Source organism: Elgaria multicarinata, chromosome 2 (genome assembly GCF_023053635.1).
Source record: "Elgaria multicarinata webbii isolate HBS135686 ecotype San Diego chromosome 2, rElgMul1.1.pri, whole genome shotgun sequence".
NCBI lineage: Eukaryota > Metazoa > Chordata > Lepidosauria > Squamata > Anguidae > Elgaria > Elgaria multicarinata.
The window spans coordinates 175,414,254-175,425,699 of record NC_086172.1 but is presented as its reverse complement, the minus strand read 5'-3'; the positions used below and the strand labels follow the sequence as shown (position 1 = coordinate 175,425,699).

At 42.4% G+C, this 11,446-nt stretch overlaps 1 protein-coding gene across 1 annotated transcript in view; it reads left to right on the top strand.

Moving 5' to 3' along the window:
* The first annotated feature begins 1,569 nt into the window (after positions 1-1,569).
* The window catches only part of ARID4A (AT-rich interaction domain 4A), a 75,126-nt gene continuing 65,249 nt past the window's right edge, over positions 1,570-11,446 (top strand). Inside the window, exons 1-4 of the mRNA XM_063118181.1 lie at positions 1,570-1,666; positions 3,852-3,962; positions 6,054-6,119; positions 7,442-7,532. Coding sequence (XP_062974251.1) covers positions 1,661-1,666; positions 3,852-3,962; positions 6,054-6,119; positions 7,442-7,532 — 274 coding nt within the window. The 5' untranslated portion in view covers positions 1,570-1,660. The remainder of the gene's footprint in view (positions 1,667-3,851; positions 3,963-6,053; positions 6,120-7,441; positions 7,533-11,446) is intronic.

The window sequence follows — 11,446 nt, the reverse complement described above, 5'->3', positions numbered from 1 at the left end:
GTTGGGGCGGGAGAGAGGGAGGGAGGTTTCCCTTCCCTCAGGGAACCGGGAGCGAGGGCTGAGGCGAGGCGGCCGAGGCGCCTGTCCTTATTGGGGAGCCAGCCGGCCCAGCCTCCCTCGCCGACAGCAGGGACCTGGAGAAGAAGGACGGACTTCTCCGCTCCCCCACCCCGGACCCGCCACTTCTGAGTAAGGGGGCAGCCTCCCCCCCCCGGCCAGATGTGTTGGACTGCCGGGGGGGGGCGTTACGGGAGTTGTAGTCCCAACACATCAGGAGGGCCGCCGGTTGGCGGCGGGTGGGGGTGGGGGAGAAGCTGAAGTAGGGCCTCTCTTCGGTGTGGGGCGGCCATGCCCTTCCTGCCCCTCCGTCAGTCGCCCCTAACCTTTCCCTGAGGGGCATTAACGGGTTCTCTCCCCCCTTCGTGTTCTCTCTCTCACACACACGCACACCACACACACACGTAAACACCCTATCTCCTTCTCTCTCCCCATTTCACTCTGTCACCGCAATGTTGTGGCAATGACTCGCTCTCTCTCTGTTGGGTGAATAGTTGTGGGACTCGGAATGAGCAGAAGGTGTGCTTGTGTGTGTGTGTGTTGTGGGGGGGGGGCGTTGTACACGAAGGCCAGACTGTTGTGGCCAGAGAGAGGGGGGCGTTCTGGGGTGGTGGTGGTGGATAGTGCACAGGCTGAGGTGAGAATAAAGCTAGTCTTGGGGGTGGGTGGGGGGAGGTTAGGGGTTTTCAAAAATGTCACGTGGATTTCGTTTTTGCTGGTGGAAGGGCAAAAGAGGAGCTTTTCCGCAGATGGGGAAGTGGTTTCAAAGGGGAGAGGGGGCCCGTTCATGTAGGAAAGTAGGACTTGGGTGGTGGCTGTGAGTTGTGCACAGGAGGTTTGGGGGGGGCTGGTACAAGCTTTTTATTTTTTAAGAAGGTGTTGAGTAGAAGGGATATTTCTGCTGACTGCCGCAGCCTTGTGCACACCGAGCGCATACTTTTCGCTAAACATGCATAGGGTCAGGTTGGAAGTGGTCAATGGAGGGTGTGTCTGCAGGAGACTGGCCTGTCAATCTCCCCTTTAGAGGACAGCTTCTCTACCCAGCGGTAATGTCTTGGTACCAGATTTGCCAAAGCTGAGAGGGCCTGAAGATCCTGGCTGTCGGTTTCTTCCTGTTCTCTGATCAGCCTCTCCTCTTTCCATTTCTCTTTGCATTCATGTGGAGTCTTTCTTTTTCTCTCTCCCCTGACAGGTTGTAAAGAAAAAGGGAATAGTTGCAGTGATTGAAACTGAGGGGATGCAGAGATGAACAAGAGGAAACTGGAGAAGTTGGTGGCATCAGCTATTTCTTAACAAGAACTCCAGAAGGCCAACTTAATCCTCTCTAACGCTTTCCTCTCACCTTTCTAACGCATGCTAGGACCAGTGTGGGTGTTTAGAGATGCAGAGGGTGTGTGTTGTGTACAGTATAGTGAAGGGTGTGTTTAATTGACCAGAGACTTCGTAGGTGAATTATGTTCTCTGGAACTCTGTCACTTTCTTATAAGTGTGTAGATGATTTTGATAATTTTATCTACTTTTTCTCCTTGCTTTCTAGATATTTTTTTTTCAACTTTGGAAAGAAAAAAGCTTTTGAGCTGGAATCCCTCAAATAACCTCAAAGATGAAGGTAAATTTGGATGCTTCTTGAAAGTTGGTGAAGAAGAAGGTTTTTTCTTGATTTTCTTCTTTTCGTCTGTGGATTGTATATTTTTATAGTATTTATTTTTCTTTAAATGTTTGTAGTGCATCATCCTACTGAACGCATATTTGTTGAAACATGGTCCACGTGCCACTATGCCATCAGTTGCTATGTGAACTCAGGGATCAAATTAATGATTTTATTGTACAGAAGTACACATAGGAAGCTGTCTTTTACAAGGTCAGACTATTTATCCACCTACCTTGGTGGTGGCTGTCTAGCTCTGGCTGTGGTCTCAGGCAAGGTCTTTCCCATTACTTGTTAACTGATGTTGGGAATTGAACCTGGGACATCCTCCATGCAACGTAAGTTGCATAATTCCATAGAGTTATGGAAATCTGCACATGTTGAAGAAAATGTCATGTTTCCTTTTTGCTTGAGCTGCACTCGATTGAAGACAACTGAGATGTAGGAGAACAATGAGTTTGGTTTTCTGGGTTTCTCCTTCTGATGTGTTTCTGTTTTCCTGTTTAAAAGTTTGCAAAGCACTTTTTTTTTGCCCTGCAATACATTATAGAGCTCCGGCTATTGGGCAGTATAGAAATGTAATAAATAAATAAATAAATAAAAAGATAGTAATTCAGAACTTTTTTTGTCTGTGTAATAGAAATATGTTTGGGGGTGGGGGGGAATCCATGCAGTGTGAAATTATAGTACATATACTTCTCAGGTATAAAGTTTTTGTATTGTAGTATTTTAGCAGTTCCAGTAGTATACAAGCCATGAATATTATTGCTAGGATATATGGGAAATGCACATGAAAGTTTTGCACCTGTGCATTTATTGGGAAGTTGTTTTTCCAATGGTCTGAATTTTTCAGGAATAAATTGTGGGGTTTTTCCCTCTGGTTCTTTCACAAGAACTGATAAGACATCAGAGGCCATCTTTTCAGTGGTAGAAGGGATAATGTATTTCTTACATTGTGTTTGAAAGTTTCTATTCTAAAGCGCAATTCAGTTAACATTTTTTCAGCTGCGGTTGTTGGGGGAGAGGAGAATTTTACATACATTCCCACTCTTTCATTAAATTGTAATATAGGTCATTAGTTTTTTGGATGGTACTTACCCAGATTTTTGGAGACAGATGTGCAGTTGATAGCATTATTCAATGCCACCAGTTGGTTGAATAGAAGTTGACATATTTATTAGTAAATTCCAAGTAAAAATAGTGTGCTATGCACTTAGTATGAAATCAGATTAGGTTCTTCCAGTGGTGGAACTGTCTCCATTAGTGGAACTAGGAAGGGGAGATTCACCTTGCTCATCCCCCACCCTCAAAATCTGCTCTAGAGGGTTGAGGAACACTTGAACAGTTTTTGGTCATCTTTGGGGGACAAGAGCATGAGAAAGCCTCAGTATGCGAGTACAAGTCTGCTTATACAGCGTTGGATTCACACATATACTTGCTTCATCTGCTAATCTGTTAATCACTCAAAATATATTTTAATGGTCTTGTTCACACATAACAACAGCCCATCAGTTAAACCATAGGCTGTCAAGGATGACAGGGAAAGAGTGGGAGCACTTGCCAATTCCAGTTTTACTCAGCAACCTACAATTGGCTCCACCGTATGTTGTTGAGTGGGACATCCAAACCCAGATCAAGTTACCCAGCAGTTAACCCAACAACAAACTGTAGGTTAACCAAACCTGGTGTGGTGGGGTTTGGATGACATGCCAGCCCACCGCTACAGTACAGGGAATAATGCAAATAGTCGAGAGGAATTGGGAGACTGGTATCCAGGTGCTTGTTTTGAGGATGTAAACAGCCAGCTTTTGGAAAAAGAGGAAGCTTTAAAAAGTAAAAAATAGTGTGGTGTTTCTTCAGTTATTACCAGCAACTGAATTTGTTTATCCGCCAGATTGTTTAAGAAAAAAAGTATTCCTTTAATAAAGGGTTGGGCTGCTGGTACCTTTGAGAAATCACATGTAGTCACTAATTGTTAAACTGCATTGGCTAAAGCAGTCTGTCAAACCTTGTTTTTAATCCCCTGTAACGATTGGGTAACATCCTCTTTTACAAAGACTTGAGAGCACAAAATCAAACTTTTACAGAAATGCACATTCTCTGAATGTTTCTTAACTGAGACTTGTTCTTATTGGTCTTTCTTCAGGCAGCAGATGAGCCTGCCTACCTGACAGTGGGGACTGACGTCAGTGCCAAGTACCGGGGTGCCTTCTGCGAGGCAAAAATTAAGACGGTAAAAAGATTGGTGAAAGTTAAGGTGAGATCAAGCACGAATGACAGTATATTAAAGGTCGTTAGGGACCTAGAAAGCAGCCTTGTACTGGTTCAGGCCTTTGGTTCAACTTATGCCCTCCTCTGAACACGCTCCAGCTTGTCTGCGTCCTTCTTGAAGTATGGTGTCCATCACACTTCAAGAAGGACTCCACACTTCAAGAAGGATGCAGACAAGCTGGAGCATGTTCAGAGAAGGGCAATGAGGATGATCAGGGGTTTGGAAACAAAGCCCTATGAGGAGAGACTGAAACAACTGGGCATGTTTAGCCTGGAGAAGAGAAGATTGAGGGGAGACATGATAGCACTCTTCAAATACTTGAAAGGTTGTCACACAGATGAGGGCCAGGATCTCTTCTCGATCCTCCCAGAGTGCAGGACATGGATTAATGGGTTCAAGTTACAGGAAGCCAGATTCTGGCTTGACATCAGGAAAAACTTCCTGACTATTAGAGCAGTATGACAATGGAAACAGTTACCTAGGGAGGTGGTGGGATCTCCCACACTAGAGGCCTTCAAGAGGCAGCTGGACAACCATATTTCAGGGATGCTTTAAGGTAGATTCTTGCAATGAGCAGGGGGTTGGACTCGATGGCTTTATAGGCCCCTTCCAACTCTACTATTCTATGATTCTAGCCAGTATTGTCTGCTATGGCTGGCAAAGGCTCTCCGTGGTTTCGGTTCTTTCGTATCACCTGCTTCGTCAGATTGTTTTAACTGGACATACCTGCATACAAAAGAGTTATGTTCTCATTCCCTGCTATTACCTATCCTAAGGGAGGCACTGTATGGGAAAAAGAACGTTTGCCAAAATACAGGTTGCTCTATTAACTTTCAGTAGTAGGAAAGCCCAAATGTATGTGTTTGATACTTTGGTTCTCCCCATCAGGTCTAATAAAATGTGTGGCGAGGGGACAGGGACACACTTGAATTTCCCCATAGCAGCTGGCTTTGGTTGAAAAGACAAGTTCTGCATAATAGTAATAAGCCCTTATTGGATTTTATTGTAAATGCTGAATCTGAATAATGAAAGCCCTTTGTAGGCCATGCCTGTATGATGTCTCAAATTCAGCTTAAAAATACATTCATTTCTAAAGGGTCTCCAATAGGACATTTTCTAGCAATAAAGTGTGCAGGTCCACAATTGCTGGATCATTGCTAGAGCTCTCTAATTGGTCTAATCTGCTGTGTTATCAAACAGACAGACCTAATGGCCCAGTTGCTGGTATAGCAAGAATTGTGATTTGCTCAGTCATTGATCATAGGAAAGTGTATCTCTAATGGATCTCTCTTAATAGCCCAGTTGTAGGTAAAGCCATAATAATGTTGGTGTCTTGTCTCATAATTAACAGTCTTGTGGTACCATTAAAAGCTAACAGATTTAGGCTACAATCCTGTGTTCATTTTCCTGGGAGTAAGCACATTGAACTCTTACTTTTGAGTTGACATGTATAGAATGTTACTGTGGCATAAACATCTGTGGTCTGGAGTTCAGTTGGTTAAATAAGAGTTTAGAAGTACTGCTGTTTTGTATGCAAAACTTTGATTTGGGCAGCATTGTTGGTGCTGTTTAATCGCTGGCTATTTTACTGGGTTGGCATTTTGCAGCCAGACAAATGCTACACACACAGTTGATAGTCTGAAGTTGCTTAAGTTCCCTGTAAATTCTTCCCATGTTGGATTGTCATTTTGTGTTGTATTTTTAATATATGCAGACCTACAACTTTGAACGCTCTTACTTGGAAAGAAGTTCTTATCTGGATGCTGGCCTGCATAGAATTTGATCCAGACATACCCATCTACAAACAGAAGGAGGCCTACATCCAGGGGGAGGAGGCAAATTTCACTAATTGTCCCTGTGGCATCTCTTACACTGTTCCTAAGCTGACCCTCCAGAGCACCTTTTGCGGGGAGCTGTAGGGAGAGTTAGTGAAAACCATCTCTCCCCCTCCCCTTAATCTAGCAGGTTTGTTCTGTAAGCAGAGCTCTGTTGATGGGTAGTCTGGGTCTCACTCACACGGTATATATTATCACTCTGCAAATAAAATTGTTTTGAAATCTCTCTTAAAACCTTTAGGTGATCTTAAAGCAAGATAATTCAACACAGTTAGTGCAAGATGACCAAGTGAAAGGACCTTTAAGGGTATGTATACAGCATGTTTTCTTCAAATAGATCTGTAAGTTCAGAAACTCTTCATTTGATAGCCTGATTCAAATTGAGCTGAATAATTTCACGATTGTTTCATGCATAGTTTTTCACTGAAATGTTGCGTGAAAGAGAAGATTTATAAATAGTTTATTTAAAAACTGAGGAAATTATCCAGCCAAAGAAAACTGTAGTAGAAATTGGGATACCAGGATTCATTTCAGTGCAGTGTATACAGTGATGTAACTATTTCTTTCACAAACATCTAGTTAGATTCAAAGTTTGAATTAAAAAGTGTGACCTTTGATGGAACAACCCTCAACCTTTTTTCTGTGATAGCATATACCTGTACTGTACAACTGACAATAAAACACACTTAGCTCTCAATTCAGAGGAAGTCTTTGCCCTTAAATCACATTGAAATCAAATGATTTAAAGAATAACTAATATTGCTTGGGTTGTGGTGCAGAGCGGTAAAGCAGCAGTTTCTGCAGCTGAAACTCTCCCCACGGTCTGAGTTCGATCCCAGCGGAAGCTGGTTTCAGGCAGCTTGGCTCGGGTCGATTCAGCCTTCCATCCTCCCAAGGTCAGTAAAATGAGTACCCAGTTAGCTGGGGGAAAGGTAATAACGGCCGGGGAAGGTAACGGCAAACCACCCCGCTATAAGGCCTGCCAAGAAAATGTCAGTGAAGCTGCTGTCCCTCCAAGAGTCAGTAATGACTCAGTGCTTGCACGAGAGGTTCCTTTCCTTTCCTTCCTGAAGATATTTGGCTTATTTCTTTAAAAGGCTGTATTGTTGCTTTAAAAAAAACCATTACTGCAAATTATATTTTATGTCTGTCGCAAGAAGGGTTGAAGTGTGCCATGAAAAAGCGAGAGATCATGTTGAGTGTATCCAGTGCTCTGTGTTGAGAGGGAAGGGCCTGTGCAGCACTAGTTTCCCCCCTACTCACTCTACCAGTGTCTGATCGGTGAGATGCCAAGGGAGAGAATAAGGAGGCGCAACCTGAATGTGGGAGAACCTCAGCCATATCTCTGTCGCCCTGAATGCTTTAGCTATGACTGAATGGGCAGAGGGGAGCCATATTAACGGTGCTGTCCTACCTTTGGAAGGAGGATGCTGGCCAATTGTTCTAGAAGCAGATTGAAAAAAAATATATGTGTAAGTGTGCCTCAAATTTTAACCAAATGAATTGCATGTCCTCATTAAAGAGCTGTGCCCCAGATATCAAAACTCTGGAAGACACTTAAGCACTAGGTGGTTTAAGTAAGGGCATTTATCTGTAAGATGGTGTAAATTGTTGCCTTCAACTTTATAGGCCGGTGCAATTGTTGAAACCAAGATGCCTGATGGATCCTTTCAAGAAGCCACCATCAGTAAACTGACAGATGCCAGCTGGTATACTGTAGGTGAGTAGTTATCTTGTTTTATTTCCGGTGCCAAAGTGAGTTTCATTGCTACCAACATGCATTTCAATTTTTCTCTGTCCCAGACATCTTATGTTCCCTGCCCGGTTCTTCTACTTTCCAAACTAAAAAATGGTGTCTGTGTAAAGAAAATAGCTAAACTTTTGTCTCGGTGGTTTAGAAGAGTGAAAGGGAACTTGGAAGCAGCTGAACTATCTACTTTAAGGCTACTGTTGAATAGGTCAGAAGAAGAATATTCTTTCTTCTGGAGGCTTTTTCTCCAAACGTAGCAGCTGAAGTTAATAAACTGATGAGTAAGCATGTCATGTCAATGTACTGGTAGCCTTGTGGTCCCTCGGGACAAAACAAGCAAGCGAGGCAGAACTTTCACTGGATCCAAATATCTAGTGGGTCTTTTAGTATTGTGACGCAATGCATCAGTAGCATATGATGCATGCCTCCGGCTATTGGGCGGTATAGAAATGTAATAAATAAATAAATAAATGTTAGGTTGTTGAGTTAAACCATGATACATGATCAGTGGTTGGACTGTACTACAGATTCCAGCTGCAATGACTGAATGCACAGTCACGTTGAAAGCATCTCCCTGAATGTACAGAACTGCAAGAAGGATTCCAGCCTCGTCTTCTCCCTGGCATGCAAGTTTTGTATGTGGGAAGTGTTCGATAAGAGCAGGAGGGTTCAGCTGTTGGATTCCCCATCCTGCAGTCTGAAATGGGATAGTTGAGTTACAGATGCATCATGTAGATCAGCTATGTTAAGGAACATAAGAACTGTGCTGAATCAGACTGAAGGCATATCTAGTCCATCGTTCTGTCCAAACAGCTGCCAGTGGAAAGCCCACAGGCAGGACATGAACACGATAGCATCGTCCTGTTCATGTTCCCCAGAAACTGACACGCCTGCTCTCCCTGATAGTGGAGGTGATATATAGACAGACAGACTAGTAGCCCTCGATATAGCCTTATCCTCCATAAATTTGTCTAATTTTCTTTAACAATCCATCTCTAAATCATGTGTTATGCACTGGGTGAAGAAGTCCTTCCTTTTATCTCTCCTGAATTTCTCACCGTTCAGCTTCATTAGATTACAGTTTCTAATATTTATGTGAGAGGAATAAAATGTCTTCCTATTCACTATCCCCAAACTGTGCATAATTGTATAAACTTATATCATCTCCCTTATTCATTTTTTTAAATCCAAAATACCTGAAATGCCTCATAGAGGAGTTGCTCCAGCTCCTTGATCATTTTAGTTGCCATATATTATTATTTAGGAGTAATTCAGGTTATGGTTTGGGGGCTCAGCACCTTAGGAAAAAGTAGGTGTTGTTATTAAGCTTGCAAGTGTAGAAAGGTTTATTTTTCATTATTTACCTAGATTTCATGTTGGCCAGCTTCATACAGTTGCTTCATTAGTGTCATATTTAATTATTCTACTTTTCATATTGTTGGAGTTTCTTTTGAACATAAGGCAAGAGAAGGGGTGAGTTTTGTTGTGAATTCTGTCAAGTACTGCTGTAGCTCAGGCCTGTAAACAGCCAGGATGGATAAGAATTGTTTCCAGGAAGAGAACTTTTCCTTTCTAGTCCACAAAAGTAAACATAGGCATTATTATTTTCATTTATTGTGTTTCTATACTGACCCATAACCAAAACTTTACAAAGATTAAAACCATCGAATACAATACGCAGAGTTTAAAGGCCATTTATATTAAAAAATATGCCATTTATATAAAAAAAATATGCAAACTGTATACCCAGAGACAACATACCTAAAAACAGCTTTGAGGTATGTGTGGGCAGGCAGGCTAGTAACTTGTGTGGTCCTACTTGCAATGCTTCTGAAAGGGGATCTAGTAGGAGACGGTTTCAAATAAAACTGTTCACATAACAAAATTGGAAGTAGGCATTCTCTTGTCTGTTCTGAACATCCTGTCTGAGCTTTCAGAAATGTGCAGAATTGGTTTGTCACATGTGTGCAGCTGCTATGCGTTTAGTCTAATAATGCCAGCCCAGAAGGTGAGAGGTTTTTCAGAAATGCTGAAACAGCATTGACCCCAGTTGGCGGCAAGGTTGCATGGGGATCAACATCTTTAAGTGTACCTAGAAGCCTTCTCTACCTTTTCTTATACTATGTAGGGGCATAGCTCGTTAGTTGAACACATGCTTTGCCTGCAGAAGATCCCAGGTCCAATCCCTGGAATTTCTAATTAAATGGGTTTCCAACTTGAGAAGGGTGCAGCTACGTAAATGAGAGAGTAATGAGTGGCTCCCAGTCTTGGATCCCCAGATGTTGTTGGATTGTATCTCTCATCATTACCAGCCAGCAAGGCCAGGGGTGGTAGTTGTTGTTAGACCACAACATCTGGGGACCGAAGTTTGGGAGCCACTGGTCTTGAGGGATCAATGGTTTCACTCAGTATTAGGCAGCTTAAGATGTAATCCTCTGCATGTTTCGACAGAGAAAAGTCCTACGACTCCCAGCATTCCCCAGCTAGCACAGCTGACTGGGGATGCTGGGAGTTGTTGGTCTTTTTCTCTCTACATAAGATTGCACCATAAATGTGTTCCTAGGTAGTTTCTACCATCTGAGAATTGGTGACTGCAGTGCCTTTTTAGAATGGCAAATAAAACCTACAAAATGAGAGTAGTTTAAAGGCTTTCAACTAGCTTTTCGAATTAAAGAATGCTGTAAGGTTTTTTAATTAACAGGATTTTAAAGTTTAGAATGCCCTACAGGTTTTTGAGAGATAATTGCATGGATTTCGAACAATCTTCATCCTATTAAAACAATGGCTTTATTTGTAAGTTGCTTCTTTCACGACATTTCCTAAGTACTTTGCAAACTTAATACTTGGGTAAATATTGATCTTCGAAGAATGACTTTAAAAAATGTTCTAAGTCTGTTGTATGCAAGTGTCAAGGACGCAACTGTAGTGATAATCCAATTTAACCTCCAGCAGTACATTAAGAAGTAAGGATTAAATTGCCTTATAACTGGGAATTTCTTTTGGTAAACATTATAGTAACTAAACTTTATGGGATTTGGTGCATTACACTTAAGTGTTTGGCTTTCAATCTCCCCATGTAGGAGCATCAGGAAAAGGCTTCTGTATTTTGCCCTGCTGTTGCTTCCTTGTAGGATATGCTCTCGAAATATTTGACAGGAGTATGCATTAAAATATCGCATGCCTCTGGAAATAGCTGGTGTGTACATTTTAAGCAGACACTGGCACTACTTAGTTAAGAAAATGAGCTTCTGGTATGGATAATTCCCCCCTGGCCCTTCAATTTAGTCCATTTTCAGCAGGCCAAGTCACTTCTGGCCTGTACCAAGGTCTCTGTTGTCAAGATAGATGTATACCACATTAGGACTAGAATCTAAGCCGAGACGTGTGAATAAGGTTACACCCATATGGTATAATGAATAATTATCTTTACCTGAACCAAGCATTTGGTTTATAATAATAAAAAAACACCCTTGCTTGTTTTTACTGTAGTCTGGACAGAAGAGCAGAAAACCCCCTCAAGTCTATTAAGGAATATGCGCTTTTCCTTTGTGGTGGTACTTTTATAGTGGGAGGTGGGTAGAGTGGTGTGGATCCTGATACCACTCTTACCAGCAGGAAGAGTTGTTCCCTTGGAATGCTCACACTGACAGAAGGGGCAGGGAGATGACATTCACTATTCCCTCCCCATAGTCCCTTGAGCCCTCCACAAATCTGCTCGTGGTGTTTAGGAGACCCTCTGGAATATTGTAGGTGAGCTGCAGGAGAAGGGAGGAATTGGTGAAAATTGCCTCTGCTAGATCAAAAGGCTTCAGTATATGGAAAGAGCCCTTCTGTGAGTAGAAGGTTAACGTACAGTAGGTTCCGAGCCAGTATATCTTTGCTTT